This window comes from Stegodyphus dumicola, chromosome 2 (genome assembly GCF_044657685.1).
Source record: "Stegodyphus dumicola isolate Sdum_Otavi_A_Nest chromosome 2, ASM4465768v1".
NCBI classification, from domain to species: Eukaryota; Metazoa; Arthropoda; class Arachnida; order Araneae; family Eresidae; genus Stegodyphus; species Stegodyphus dumicola.
The window spans coordinates 181355556-181371948 of record NC_140769.1 but is presented as its reverse complement, the minus strand read 5'-3'; the positions used below and the strand labels follow the sequence as shown (position 1 = coordinate 181371948).

At 33.4% G+C, this 16393-nt stretch overlaps 1 protein-coding gene across 2 annotated transcripts in view; it reads left to right on the top strand.

Annotated features, from left to right (window-relative positions):
* The first annotated feature begins 4046 nt into the window (after window positions 1–4046).
* The window catches only part of LOC118189565 (uncharacterized), a 50708-nt gene continuing 38361 nt past the window's right edge, over window positions 4047–16393 (top strand). For both annotated transcript variants that reach the window (XM_035360183.2, XM_035360184.2), the window contains exon 1: window positions 4047–4311. In XM_035360183.2, the coding sequence (XP_035216074.1) occupies window positions 4248–4311 (64 nt within the window). In that variant the 5' untranslated portion in view covers window positions 4047–4247. The remainder of the gene's footprint in view (window positions 4312–16393) is intronic.

The following is a 16393-nucleotide window of genomic DNA, read 5'->3' as shown; positions in this document are numbered from 1 at the left end:
TGGATATTTACTTTAGACGACTGAAATGTAGATATATATTTGAAAAAGGAAGAAACAAAATAGTTCCTATCAAAATCCTTTTCATTATTTTAAGGCATTTCGAAAGCGTTCAAATTCAGTTTATTATAAAAATGGTTTGCATATATCCATTTTTAATGCTTTGGGGTAATATTAGTTTTTAACTTCTCACACAAATTCCTCTGCCAATATGAGATTATATATCAGCGTGAAATTTATCTCTCAGTATAAAGTGAAGAGAAAAAAAGCAGCTAATAATTTATTTCTGAATCAAGTTTAAAAAAAAACGAATAAAAAGGAATAAGCAGACAGAGAGTAATATACAAATAATTTCTGAGTACTTTTATTACGCAATCTATAGTTGGCAACACACTGAACTTCAAAAGCAAAATAAAAAGGCCTTATTTTCAAATACATAGACAGGATAGTAGCAAAAATGAGCAGGAAAATAAAGAGCATAGAAAAAAATTAATATTTCTTCACGAAAAGGTTTTGCTGGACTGGTTTTCTAAAAGAGAAATTGGCAGCTGAATTTAATGCAAAATAAAGCATACAGCAACGCATCATATTAAATAAATAAGCCAATCGCAATCTGAAAACTTCAGATGACAGTCTACACCTTAGTGAAGAGTATACGAAGTCTGCAACTAAAAATCGCAGGAATTTTTTTTTTTTTTTAATTATTAAATCACGTAAAGGGGAAAACTTCTTGAAAAGGTAAAAAATAAATGACTCGATGCTAGTCATCTAGCATGACATTAGATATATCTTTTCAAAATTGTAAATGCTCATAAAAATTATCCAATAGATATAATGTGAATTAAATATGCTTAAATTTGTATAATGTTAGCCATATTATTAAAAGAGGTAAAATAAAAATATATATTATTATAAAAGTACAATTAATTCTTTTAAATCCCTTAGTTTAATCCCTTAGTCAATAACAGATTCCCTTAGTCAATAACAGATTGATTAAATCTAAAAGATTATATAAAAAAATCTGATGTGGACACCACGTGACTTCCTTGCTTGGCCTATTAAAGTATACACATTTTTTGCTGCATTTAATTTTAACTTATTTCCTCGCATCTATTTCTCACTCAAATTTAGTTCTTCCTTCGCAACAAAGCTAAAATACATAAAAACTCAAAACATCTTCATTAAAAATTTTAAAATACAGAAAAGTATAAAGCACCAAATGCAGTTAAAAAAAAACAATTTTCACAATTAAAATTAGAATCTCTACGCAAAAACAAGCAATTTTCGGTATGCAAAACTGAAAGTTGACTTTTGGTCTCACTCGGCAAAAAGGACATTCAAGGAGCAGAAACTGACTTACTTCACTATTCTACCGAGTTTCAAATGTAAACATATGGCGGTTAATTAGGCTTAACTCCCCACTTCTAAACTGTTAATAATTCTAAAACTATTTCATGCAGATTAACTAAAGGCATAAAAACCTTAACCGGAACATAAAAAACACATAATTCAATGACTTTTAAAGCGAAAAATGCACAATTTACTAACATATAAGACTAAAAAACTAACTTCAATGAGCCAGATATTAGAATGGTAACATATATACATTTATTTATATACGATTTGTGCAGCCAGTTGCAACAAAAAAGGGAGGGGCACAACTATATGTTACAGCAGTCCCATATACAAAATTTCAACGTTCTAGGGCTACTCGTTATGCTACTCGTTCTACGGCTACTTGAGTTATGCTAGATACATACATACATACGTACGTACGTACAGACGTCAAGGGAAAAACTCTTTTGAATTCCTTTTAATTCTATTATACAATCATTTTTGGCAAAAATAGTCCTTTATTCTGAACGTACGTACAGATGCCATGCAAAAACATCGTTCAAATGGTTTCGAGGGCGGTTGAAATGGATATTTTCGTTGAAATATGATACTCGAAATGTTTCGCGATTATAATACTGCCTTTACTTCGCACAAGGAAGTAAAAGACTTTTTTTCTTTGCCGATTTTGACAACATACAAGAAAAATTACGAGTCTTAGTTTTGCACAACGACAATATGTGCCAAAGATGCTTCCAAATTCTTTCCTTTCTTCTCATCTTTCAGCTTTCGAAGCATGATCCCCTCTACGAAATTTTATTTTGCTAGGACAGGATTTATGTTTTTCAGCACTCGCGCTAATCATTTTGCCTCTCGGTACTATCTCTGCCACTCCTAAATTCTGTACTCTATAGACTATATAAGATGTAAAAAAAGTAACTAACCCTAAACTCTACTGCTTAGAGTCTCCCCTGAATTCTTAAAATTTTGCTGCTCAGCGATTCACTAAATTCTAAATATTTTGCCGCCTTGCGGCCACACCAGTTGCACTGGTGTTAGTAAAAACACCCCTTCATTCTAGTGGGTACTTTTTTAAGCGATTAATTAGTTAATTGCGATCCTCTCCTTGGATCGCGAATAGAATTCAAAATTTGATTGCATTGAGTGATATCTTACTATGTGCAACTTCCCTAAAATAAGGTCTTTTTTGTTACTTTGTATTTGGTATGTCTAATCTACTTTGTTTTTAACATGATACGCTGTATAAGAAAGGACAGAGTTTTCTTTCCGTAATCTACACAGAGTTAAAATGAAATAAACGTATTAGTTTCAAATAACTTTAAAATAATGAAGTGATTATAAAAGTATTTTCTAAGATAAACGTTAAATATTAATTATTGTGGAGGGTACATACGCATTAAGCTCATTCAAAACCCTCATAGATCAAACTAGATTTTTTTTAATATTTCACTTTCTAATATAGGTGAAAAACGTTTTCTTCTTTGGTTAGAAAAAATTCAAGTATTAAAATAATTATATTAATCAAACGGGCGGAATAAGTTTGAACAGCTCATTTGGTCTAAAAATATTTGTTCGAAATTCAGAATAAACTCTCTCTTTGAACTCAAAATAATAAAAAACACCTTAAACATCAAACTCTCTCTTTGAACTCAATATCTTAGTTCATTCAGCTGTTCCAACTAGTGCTCAATCTCGATCTCCTTTCTTTTTCCACTTAGAATAAATTGTTACTGTTACTATTCAAACAGTTCCCTTTTCTTTTAGACACTGCTGAATACCGATAGTCTGTTTAGTTTCAACCTCCATAAAACTGGATGAATGCAAAGTGTTTTTTACAGTGTTTGCCATGTATAATGTGACGCAGTTATCCTTAGAAAGTGATCTCCGAAGTCCTCTATTCGCTTAGGGTCCATGCCCTTAGAAGTCCATGGCCAGCAGTGCCCTGATATCTGCTTTCTAGACCGTGGGCTCCGAGATGTTTTGCATATTGCCTGGACAAGTGGTCAGCTTGTCGCAAGACCCTCGATATTTAGTCCTCAAGCGAACTTGGTAGTTATTTTATGGACCCTCTCTCAAGGGATGAAAAGGTGAATCAACCTTTCCCAGCTCGGGAATCGAACCCCGGACCTATGGTGCTGCTGCGCGACGCGCTAACCGTGGCCTCTCATTTGAGCAGGTCAATCGACATGAATGAGTTTTAACTCTATTTGATCAGTTAGAACTTCCGATAAAAATGTGTCGGAGTCCAGAAAAGGATTTTTTTTTTCTTTTTTTCGATACACTAAGCTTTGATTACTGTTGTTACTAATTTTTAATTCAGTTATGAATGCATTTGGAAAAGAGAGGATTTTTGTTATTCATATCAACCACAGGATTATTTTAATTCTTTATTTGCTGGACTTGTTCGGGTTTCCTCATCAATTTTCATTTAGCCTGGGGTGTTCGTTTGTACAGCTAATAGCTCATCTCAACCACAAACCGATTACGTGACCCTCGATAAGCAGTACTACAAACGGCGGCCTGAGTTTAGATTAATTTAGAGGCAGATTGCTTATCTTGTTCCGTTCGATTTGAGGGTGGGGCGAGGAAGGGAGAACGGTCGTGTTTTATCTTCCGCGATTGTGCGGTAGGTCACGTGCCAGTTCCCCAGGTATGCAACTAACAGCCTTGCACCAAAAGAGCGATAAAGCGCCGAGTGAGGCATACCCATCCCGCGGTTGTGTCTTCATTTTGATGAAACTAGCGGCCGGTGTGGTCTTGATATAAGAGCATAAGGTGAGGATCATGCCGGTACAGTCGTCTGTCATTCGGTCATCAGAAAGGTCTTTTTTTCGGTGTGAGCGGCCACCTTTGCTTTCGTTCGTTTGACAAAGAAAATTCTCTGCGTCCTTGTGGGTATGCTGGAACACATCTTTTACAACGTTACAACCGAACACCGCAAAAAAGATACAAAAAATAGCGGTAAGTCTAAATTTAAATAAATTATCTTAAAAAGTCAAGAATTTCAACCATTTTCCATGGGGTATTCAAACTAAACGCATAGATCTAAAGCACTTTATTTAAATGATTTTAACTGCTTCCAAACAGCACTGGATTATATTACATTTATTCTTGGAGATTCAAATTTTAAAAGCAGAGAGAAAGAGTATGGTCTTAAATCTCCATTCTCAATATTATATTTTTGAAGTGCATGTGAACTTCATTTTCGATCTCTAATTAATTTCGCTTTATTTAAAAGCAAAATTTTTAATTACCAACCAAAAATTAGTTCTTCAATTTTATTGTAATGTTTTATATCATCAAACTCATGAGATTCTTTAGAGAAATTTTTTCATTTAACTCATTTTTTATTTGCTTTCATTATTCGGTTATTTATAAATATTAGTAAATCTGTATTTAATTGGTTATCAATAACGTCTTTGTGTTTTATTCGGAATAAAATTAATTCATTTTAAGAATACTAATGTCAGATATAATTTTATCTTTGCCATAAGGGTCATTGTTGAAAATTATTTAGAGACGTGTTCTTAGATCGCAGTGAAAGCAACAACGCGTTTTAAGTGTTACTGTTAAATAAAATGGTTAAATAATTATTTATTTATTACAATGCAATTTTAAAAAGAGAATTTTCTTAGAGAAGAAGGGAAGTCTTTTCGGCAGGAATTAAATAATTTTCAGGTATTAAACATAAGAACTTCGAATTTTAAAATGAATTTACTGTATTCAAACGTATTAGGAGGGAAGATACGTTAGAAATTATTTCTGTGGCCCTCCTTTGAAATTAAATTTATTGCAACTAGCTATGCACTGTCAGTTTTCAGTCAAATTATACGTTTAAAACAGAGTAATAGAAAATGTTTTATTTACATTTTCATTACATTCATATCTCTTACATCTTCAATCACGTAGATAACTGAACTAAAAATAACGTGGGGAAAAGAAAACAGAGGAATAATCTGAACAAAAAGAGAACCTGATTTTATCTCTCCTCATTTCACTAAGCATTATTTTCATTTTATTTTTATCATTGACGGAAGGGTTACATAAACTGATTTGTAGAATTCGTTACCTGATAATCCTGTATTGTATTGTAATTATGATTTATCAGTGCTCAATTTTAGTTATTTTGACACATTTATTGTATTTTTTAGCATTGCACGAATACACTGCACGTTCATAAACACTGATTCCTTCTTCGAAACTACTTAGGTTTCATAATACTGTTTCAAACGAGGAGAACATTTCGATTACAAAATTGTAAGAAGTTGCAAAATTAGTTATGGTTCTGAGAAGTGTATCTTATTTGGCGATTTATGGACGAAAAAAAAAAAAAAAAGAGAGAAAGAGAGGCTATCTTTCATTCGGTGTTCTTGAATTTTCTGTGAATTTTTCCTGTTTGACTATATGACTGATCGGTAATGCCAGTCAGCATTTCAGATTTTTTTACTTTAAATGAAATGATTGCGAATTTTTTAATGCAGATTGGATTGTTACTTGTTTAACGTCAAGGATACAAAGAATATACTTAAAAGAGTGGGGAGCTTTCGTGGAACATTTTTTAAGAGAAACTGTCTCGTATTTACAGATACTTTTTTATCACGAAAGCGACTCCTCCCACACAGCTAACCTTTTCGAAGTCAGGGCGAATTACCATGTTTAGCATTGTTATTGGTTCAGCCATTGGTAATAAATATTTCGATTATTTAGGCATGCTTGTTGACTAAGAACAGTAATCTTTGATTTGAATCTTTGAAAGTAACTACATATTCGATTCTCTCTATGATGCTGAATTTGCCTATTTACATTCTGCTGTTCCTATTTAATTTGGGAAAAGAAAAAAAAAAAAAAAAAAAAAAGAGGGATTTTTAAAAATAGCCCATAAGTGGGCTATTTTAGTTGAATGTCGGTATTTTTCTATTTCCATTTGAATAGTTTATTTGATAGGTGAAGCAATCATTCTGACGATATAGCAATCTTACCAAATTGGTGAAAATCATTTAGTCATCAGTAAAAAAATCGAAAATTCGAAATCAAATTTAACGAAAGTAAAATTTTTAAGTTGTACCAAAAAGAAGTTAAACATTTATAAATTCAGCAATTTTTTTAATGTATATATAATTTGGTACTCTCAAATAAAATACAGACAACATTTCATTTTTAAAACACATGAAAAGGAAAAAACAGTGCTAAACTTCTGGGATGAAAGAGGGGAAATGAAAGTTACCTTAAAAAGAAGTGAAGTATTACTAAAATTCATTTCCATTTCTTCTACTGTTCGTGTAGTATTCTGTTTTAAATACAGTTAATTTTTAAAAATTTTTTAATTTAAAATTTTACTTGCATTTTACAATTTATGTTAGTCTTTTTTTTTTTTTTTTTTTTCCCCTACACAGTTTATCTCGAAATGCATAGCCACATATACCTCTTCTTTATTTTGTTTTCCTTTTTTTTTTTTTTTTTTTTTTTGTTAAATGCAATAATAAATAAAAATTTTAAAAAAAATCTGTTTTTCTAGTTATCCCAATATTCTTGGCCATACATGACTAAAATTAAAATATGAACTACAAAAAGCAAAAATTTTTAAATGTATACACATATATATTATTTATATGTTATCAGTCCTATTGTGGCTGAACATTTTGTTAAATGTCTCAGTCAGCTGCGCTTGCAGGTGCCTTACGCTTTCATTGTTTCATAAATATGACGAGAATGCTGTAATAGCTGAAACATACTTTTTATATTTCAATACACAATTAAAATTATGCATTTTTTAAAAAAAAGTGACACACATATATATAAAGAGAGAGAGACTTAAAGAATAAGGTTTTTATGCCTTTGGTTAATTAGTTATTCTGCATGCAATAGTTGTAGAATTAGCAACAATTTAAAAGCTGTTTAAGTCTCTCTAAGCCTAGCGAAGCCGCCATTTGTTTACATTTGACACTCTTAGTAGAATGGTGAATTAAGTCAGTTTGGGCACCAATTTCAGAGTCTTTTTGCCGTGTGGGATGAAAAGTAAATTTTCAGGTTGGCGCACCGAAAGTCTGTTTTCCTGCCTGCTGGCTGGCGTAGAAATTCTAATTTTAACTATTAAGTTTTTTTTTTTTTAATAAACTCTTTTGAACTGTATTTGGTGTTTTATGTTTTTTGTGTTTTATAATTTTTAATGAAGATGTTTTGAGTTTTTGTGTATTTTTGCTTTGCCGTGAAGTGAAAAAATTAATTGAATGAGAAATCTATCTCTAGTGAAATTCGAGAAGATCAGTTTAAATGAAATGCGTCAAAAAGTATGTATAGTTAATAAGCCGTACAAGAAATTCATGTGGTGTCCACATAAGATAAAAAAAAAAAAAAAAAAAAAAAAAAAAGCAACTCATATCTGGTAACTTTTAAAAATGTTGTTAATTTTACATTACTGCAGTTAGCTTTTATTTTTATGATTTGTTTTAATTAATACTAACGTAAACTCAATCCATTATTAAAATATGAGAAAACATTAAAGTTGTAGAAGACATTAGGTTATTTGGTTAGGTTAGGTTAGGTTAGGTTAGGTTAGGTTATTTAATTACGGCAAAGCCTCGAGGACTATCTTCCTAAGGAAGGGATGCCTTCGTGGAGGACTTTCTAAGGGAAACTGGCTCTTATACACGTTACACATGGGGAAAACACCCATGCAGCCAGCCCGTTCGTGGGATTCGAACCTCGGACCGAACTACCAGTGTTCAGCGACTTTACCGCTCGGCCGCAGGTGAGTGTTAGGTTATTTGGAAGCAGAAGACATAAAAAATGTGCAATGCCCTCGCCGGGACTCGAACTTCGGACTTCTCGAATACGCTCCGAGAGTCCTCACCGTTACATCACGAAGGCATGTTAAGAAGGCGGGAGAAATACCATATATACTTCCCCTTTTAGAGGGCAACTGGGGATTAGAGGACCCCATCGCCAAATCCTGGTGGTGGAGAATCATCATCCACCTCCTTTTTTAGTTCGGGCGCCACTGTAGAGACATTAGGTTTATTTAAATCTAGAGACTGGAAAACTGAGCAATGCCCTCGCCGGGACTCGAACCTCGGACCTCTCAAATACGCGCCGAGCTTGCTGACGAACCACGTAGGCATGCTAACAAGATGGGAGAAATACCTTATAAAGTAATTCAAATTCAGTGTTATATTTAAATTGCTTTTCCTCAATTTGAACGAAAGGGGTGTGACAGATGAATTTGCCTGCTGTAATTTTTGTTGTACACGTTCATTTATACTAGAGAAGTACCGTTAGCTTCTCCTAAACTGCAGGGAAACGTTTTTGCCTGCTAGGAAAAAGATGCGAAAAATTAAGAAAGATTATTTTAATTTTAATTCAGGAAATTAATTTGCATATTATGCTAGAATTAAAACTGATTAATGCATTTATTCTTGTTTGAATGTAAATTGTCATTTAAAAAAAATCCAGAGTTCAAAAGTATGTTTGCTTTATAGGTATCATAACTTTAGAGCAATCAACAATCCATATATATATATATATATAGGTACCAAATTCCAAACCCATCATTTCAACTGGCTACAGTTCAAATATTAAAACGAAAATTGTAAGTCTTTTTCGTTCGAAAGTGAAATAAAAGGCCGAGAATATTTCATTTAAAACCTCATCACACCTTCTTGCATAACTGAATTCGTGAAATTTACCCAAAGAGACAAATATCGCATTGTACCATTGCATCACTGTTTTGAGTGTTTTGAGATTATTATATTCAAGCCAATGCACAAAATGTTTTGAAACTATTCAGGGTCCTATTTACATAACAGTTTAAATAAACATACGAAACCTAGCGTACATTTATTTCTTTTGGATCCTAGTAAATAAATTAATTTCTGGATTTCAAAGTTATTTCGATAAATTATTTGACTAAAATTTTAATGCCTCAAAGATTGCTGAAGCGCGTTTATAAGATCTCAATAATTTTTTTAAATGTTGACAGTATAAAGATTACTCACACGCATATTAAACACCAAGTTGTAATTTCAGGAATTGTGAAAGTTAATTCAATTTTTAATACCTCTTTTTTTTTTCGGGGGAAATAGTTATTGTGTAACTTCGTCCATTTGATTGAACTTCCGCGTAAGTTCTCGGGTTGTTTTTGAGCTTGTTAAATAAAGGGAAGGGAGGGGAGAGAGAGAAAGAAAGGAAAGATAAAAAGTATGTAACTAATTAGCAATAACAGCTGAATTTGTTCTGTATACCTCTTAAAGATAATATCAGATTGTCCGATAAAAGGACGAAAATTATCTTCAAAATCTATAATTTTCGAAATCACAGAATCTTTCCTATTTCTTTTGTTTTTAACTTTAAGTGGTTTTTCCAACGACTAACTTGCCAGTAGAAAGGGGAAACAAACCGGAAGGGGGGGAAGAGTTAATGGAAAGACACGCATTGGGTAAGTCAGCGAAATGATTAAATTTAGCATCCTTTTTGCACGCAGTTCTTTCAAGCTTAATGGTAGACATGCATATCATTGTTTTATCCACCAAATCGTATTTAATTACCTGAGTATTCGGAAATTTCCGTAGATGAAACATTGCTTACGTTATGCTACACATGAAAAATAAACAACCGAAAAAGAGCTCCCTTAAAATTTATTCAGATTTTTGTAAAGGAATCAATAAACAGTATTGTAGTTTGAAGAACCCAGTTAAGGTGATCTATAAAGGACACTATTAAATTATCATAATTGCTTTTTAGAGGCAAGAGATACATGTCTGCTAGAACTTAATAAGTATAGTTTAATTACGCAGCTTCCAAAATTAAAGAAAGTATAGTTATCTGAAAATCTGAAAAAAATATGCAGATTGATTAGTTTCAAACTATTGTACAATGGAATAATAACTTATTTTAACTATTTTAATTTATAAGGTATTTCTCCCGCTTTCTTAGCATTCCTTCGTGGTGTAGTGGTCAGCACGCTTGGTGCGTATTCGAGAGGTCCATGGTTCGAGTCCCGGCGAAGGCATTGCTTATTTTTGATCTCTCCTATTTAAAAAAAATACCTAATATCTCTACAGTGACGTTTGAACTATAAAAGGTGCTAGATGAGGATTCTTCACCACCAGAACATGTCGATTGAGTCCCCTATTCCCCAGTCGCCCTTTAATAGTGTGAGTATATAAGATATTTTTCCAGCCTTTTTAGCATGCCTTCATGGTGTAGTGGTCAGCACACTCGGCGCGTATTCGAGAGAACCGTGGTTTGAGTCCCGGCGAGGGCATTGCTCATTTTTCATGTTTCCTGCTTCGAAATAACGTAATGTATCTACAATTTGAGCAGGAAACTTGATTTATGAGGATAAGTTAGTGCATGAGATAAGCAAATTAGGCGAAAGACAACATGTTGAGCAAATGACTTGGGTAATAATGTTGTTTAAAATCAGTGTGGTATCTGAAAATGACCAGTATTTATGAATCATGACTCAAAGGCATCATTTCAGAGAAAGTTAATGATGGAGAATGGATGGTAGACTTGGCAGACTTGGGGGCAGACTTGGTAGACTTGGGGGAGGCAAAGTTGCTCAAGATCTGAACATGCCTCCATATAAAAAATTCGGAACCTCTTTTTAAGTAGTGAATCAGTTAGTAGAGAGCCTGGTGAAGGACGGCCAAGAGCAGCAAATGTGTCCAAAGATCGTATTCTGTCACTGTCAGCCCAAGAAACTGTGAATGTCTTAGCAAGAGAGTTGGTTTTAGACCTTCAGGCTGGCACAGCAACTCCAGTCAGCCGTGTTACTGTTTCATGAAGGCTTCAATAAGTTGAAATTCATGTGGGAAAATGCATAGTTATAATGTAATTAATGACATATCTCTCACTCACTTCCTCTTCCAGAGGAGTCCATTTAAGTTCGTGTCAACGGAATATTCAGTAGAGCCATGAGGAATAGGACTCTATACTGTTTATTGGCGAGTTCAGATGGTCTTAAAGGAGCGAGGAACAAATCACTAGCCTACCCTTGTTCATGAAAATTCTCGTTTCCCCGCAACAAGGTTATATGATGTGTGGTGACATTAAGGAAACAGCCGCACCAAGTTACATACCTATGAGGAAGGTTTTGTAACAAATCATATTTATGTGGAAGTCTTGGATCTTTATAAATGTATCTTTATAAATATAGTCTTGGATCTTTATAAATTATTCGAGTATATTATTATACTCGAATGGATTGGCCGGCTTTCTTACCAGACTTGAAATCGGTTTAGCACGGGTGAGTTGCCTTAACTTGCAATGTGTGAAATGACTTCTAAAACGTCCAAGATCTAAAACTTACACATTCAGAAGACTAGTGTGCAATTCCATAATACTTAACCAATGTGTTGGTAAATTCTAGGTTATCAGTGTTCTAGGTTTTCATTTCTCTCATATGCACCATAGTTAAGAAAAATTCGCTGCGAAGCAAGACACATAATATCACCGCCATTTTTAAATGTCAATGAATTAAACTTTAAAGTCAATATATTGTGATTAATTTATGCTAAATAAAATCCAGTCTCTAAAGACTATATGTCTTTTAGAGATTTCATCTGTACGGTTAAGACGGACAGACTGCAGCACAGATTAGTTTCTGAAAATGAAAGATTATGCCATTAGTCATAAATTTAAGTATTCTTTCTCTTCAAAATTAGCATTAAACACAATTCAGTATTACATTTCACCCTGGATATAAATATTTTATGTTTTGAAATTAAAATTAACATTCAGTTTCACTTAAGAATAGGAAATTTCGTGTTTTCAATCCAAAAATAGAAGTTTTTTTATGTTTGCAGTTGATGCACTTATCATCCATTTTAATGTTATTGTATTCAAGTTTTAATGGTGGTAGTACTTAGTAAAAAGGGTCACAGATGTATAGTACTTATTCACAAAAACCTAAAAAAAATTGATTTAAATTCTTAGACTTATTTTTCAAAGTCGTCTGCAGTTCGAATGCTGATTCCTTTTCACTATATCAGCATTAATCTTGTAGTCACTATCATTTTACTTCATTAGCCACTAATTTTTGATACGAGACTCGCTTCTAAAGCAAAATGTGCTATTTTAATATTTTCATTAAATGATTGCTCTGGCATTATTTATAGTGATTCTGAGATCAATGTTTACGCATTATACCGTAAAAACAAACATATGCTGTTAAGTACTCGTGGTTCAATCAAACTGTATTCAAGATGTAATTTTAGTACGTAAAATTTAATAATGGTAAGGGAAAAACAGTCAAATTAGTTATGAAGCTCTTCACAGTACTTAAATTATGAAATGCTGTATCCGAATCAAATATCGAATTAAAAGTGCTTTGCTGTTATATCTGTCCCAAAGTATTGAGGTATCCCATAAATAATTTGGTATTTTCAAATGGACTGGAAATGGGTGAAGGGACGGGATAAACTACCTGCATCAGTTTGCCATAAAGGCAAGTAGTAATTTTACCTTGTTCATAGTCTTAGTACAAGTTAACGGTTAACGGTTGTTCCAGAAATTCCCAGCTGGAAAGTACAGCCTAAAAGACTAGCCTCCTCCTGAAAGGCCTGTAAAAGTTCGACGAAGACGTCTTGCAAACCCCGGGGGGAACTATTCCTATTGTAACTATTAAGAACTAGCACAGGATGAAGGAGAATATAATTTAAATTTAAAAAAAAACTATTAACGTTAATTTTGAAAAATAAAAGAAATATAAGAAACTCATAATTAATGCAATGACTCAGTTATATAAATAACAAATATTAAATTAATATGACGGGGAAAACCTAAAACAAACATGTTCTCCCTTCACTCCTCTCCACGAATTATGAATATAAAATTCTCTTCAGAAACGGGAAAGATGTTTTTTAAAAAAACAGGAATCAAATCTGTTACGGTTACAGTAATTTCTTTTAATGCATAAAACTATTTTTAGTAAGCATAAAACATATTAATGCATAAAACTATTTTTAGTAAAGATTATTAACGAATCTTTAAATTTTGAATGTGAAGGAAACACAACCAGTTTCTTCTATATGGACTATATGGATAGCAATACAGCATTTAATGATATACAATACAATATCCTCAAACTAATTCCGTTTTTAAGCTGCAAGTAAGAAAGTGATTTTTTTCTAAATTCCACCAAGCATTTAATGAATATTTTCATCCATTAAACACAGTGCGAATCATTTCCTATTGTAGCAATCATGTATGCAGACATGGTCTGCTACGAAAAAGAAGTCCAGTAACTATGCGATATGATATATAAGGTTAGGATAATCTTTTCTAATCATCCTCAGAGTATGAATTTTTATGAAATTCACAGCAGGGTATTCATAGTTTAAACAGCAATTATTCTGTTACGAATATTGTAATCATTGAAATGCATTTAAATGTTACTGTACTTTCTCGCCACGTTCTAAAAATCTAAAAATTATCTGCTTAATTTTTCCCTTCCCCAGTGCGTTCAGATAAGGAGCTCTACTAAACTATAAAAATGGATTCACCTATGTAGTAACTGTTTTCTTCCTATTAACAAAGATAAATCCTCAAAAACTACTTTCGAAGGTCACGCTGAAGTTGTTGAACTTTACGCCCAGCTTAATACAAAAATCGACCCATCATTGCGAAGCAAACACAAACTGCCATTCAGTCTATAGTTTCGTTAAATCGGCTTCATATTCACTTTCTCTAATTATTTATGGATTATTTGAAACATAAGGCATATATTTCGACCGTCTCAAGCGCAACCCTGGTTGGCATTCTGCCAAAACACATAAACTCGCCCAAAAGGGGCGGTATTACTTGCTGTCTCTTCTCCTCAAAGAGCTATGCTGGAAGGAAAGAAAGTCCCCCTCCTTCCCCCTTATTTTGAGAATAATTCGGTCCGAATGGCACATGCGTGTTTGCGCTCATGGTCGCGAATGAGGCGGTCGAACTATAGCAGAGACAACAGGTGAGATTCAAGAACGGGCGAGATTCACTTTACAAGGAAGTAGAGAAAGAGATATCTTATTAGAACTGTGTGGTGTATAATTAATTAAGGCAAAGCACACGAGGGCTATCTGCCTAAGCGGAGGGAGGCCTTCGTGGAGGACTTTCTAAGGGAAACTGGATCGTATACATGTTACACATGGGGAAAACGACGAAAACGCCCATGCAGCCAGCCCGTTCACGGGATTCGAACCTCGGACCGAACTACCAGTGTTCAGCGACTTTTACCGCTCGGCCATTGGTACACTCTTATTGGAATGTAGGTTTCTTTTAAGGAGATAATATTATAATAATTACCTATAGTTTAGCCATGATTACTTTTTACATGACGTTCTTATTGCAATCGTGTCTTTCGGAAATTAAGTTATTCGCGTAATTTTCACCTCTCGATTTTCGGGTAATAAAATTTAGGGGGGGGGAAGGACAACGAACAAGGTAATATGGTATTAGACACATAGTTAATATGATAAGCAATGTGATATTATAACTTCATATTGATTGCTTATAATGGTAAGAGTATAATGTTAGGCTTATACGGATCGCGTGGGCTGCAATAGAATATTACAAGCAGTTCTGAAGATAAAACATAAAAGTTTCGTTAAACTTCAGAAAAATAAAAAGAATTTACCTGATGGATATTTGTAAAAATAATAATTCCGAATATTGAATTTTATTTTAACTTGCTAATTTCTTGAAATAAAATAAGGACAAGTGTTTTATAAAAATGAGTTGAAGGAAATTGGTAAGATAAGAGATAAAATAACATACACCCTTATATAATTAACTGTGTAGAGACATTAGGTATTTTCGAAGCAGGAGAGATGCAAAATGGGCAACGGCTTCGTTGGGACTCGAACCACAGGCCTCTCGAATACGCGCCGAGCGGGCTGACCACAACACTACGAAGGCATAATAAGAAGGCGGGAGAAATACTGTATAAATGAAACTGTGATAAAAAATTATATAATTCCTTTAATGGCAATAAAAGTTAGGTTGATTTAATAGCGTAAACATTAACCTGAATTACTTTATGCGTATTAGTTTCTATATTTGTAAACACAGAGCCTGAAAAAATTTGTAGCATTAACATATTAAAGGGATGCAAAGTTTACATTTATTCATACTTCAGGTATCTTCGTTGTTTCTGTGACTGTACATATGATTTACCGTGTTACGAGTTGATACTTCTATTGGGGTATAATTCCTTGAAAGCTGATAACAGAATGCTAAATGGAGAAAGCGTTAAAAAGTAAAAGACATAATAAGCGGGAAAGAAAATAGAAAACAGACATAAACACTGATATCTACGTCGTTATCTGGCAGCAAGCCAGTTGTCCATTTCCTCTCCTCTTTTCTTTCTGAGTACGAAACCGCAATCCAAATCTTGAATGCGGCATGAGAGGTGTCATTACAGATGGTTAACTGCGACCGCAGAGTGCACGCGAGTCAACTAAAATCGGTCTGTCAAATTATTTAACTGAAGGGTTTCTCCGCAAGATAGAGAAGATCGGGAGCAGAACGAATTTGCTGCTGTGGAACACGTTGATAAACATCGGCTACTTGTTACCAATCGAAAAGAGCGGAATGCTATTCTGTTAACTATAATCGGAGTTAAATAGGGAATTTTCCTCTTTCAAACACTTTTCTTTATTTTTTAATGGATTTTTGCTTTTACATTTTCTTTATTGATGACAAAATGTGAGTATAGTGTAAGCACATCGCAAATGTATTTGCATATTAGCAATAAAAGCAAGACCACACAAAATGATTCGACACCACACATTTACATTTCGTATAGTTTTAACTTTTTAAGAAAAATAAAAAATTAAAAGATTTCTCATTTCATAATGTAGATGTATATAGCAGAACTTATAACTTTTCCTCCGTATTTAATTAATAAATTAAAATTTGCAATTTGCTTTTATATTATAAGGTAATTTATCCCTCTTTACCGCATGTCTTCGTGGTATAAATGGATAGCACGTGGGGATAGCAATCAGGAGGCTCGGAGTTCGAATCTCGGAGGACATTGCACATTTTTCATGTTCCTGCA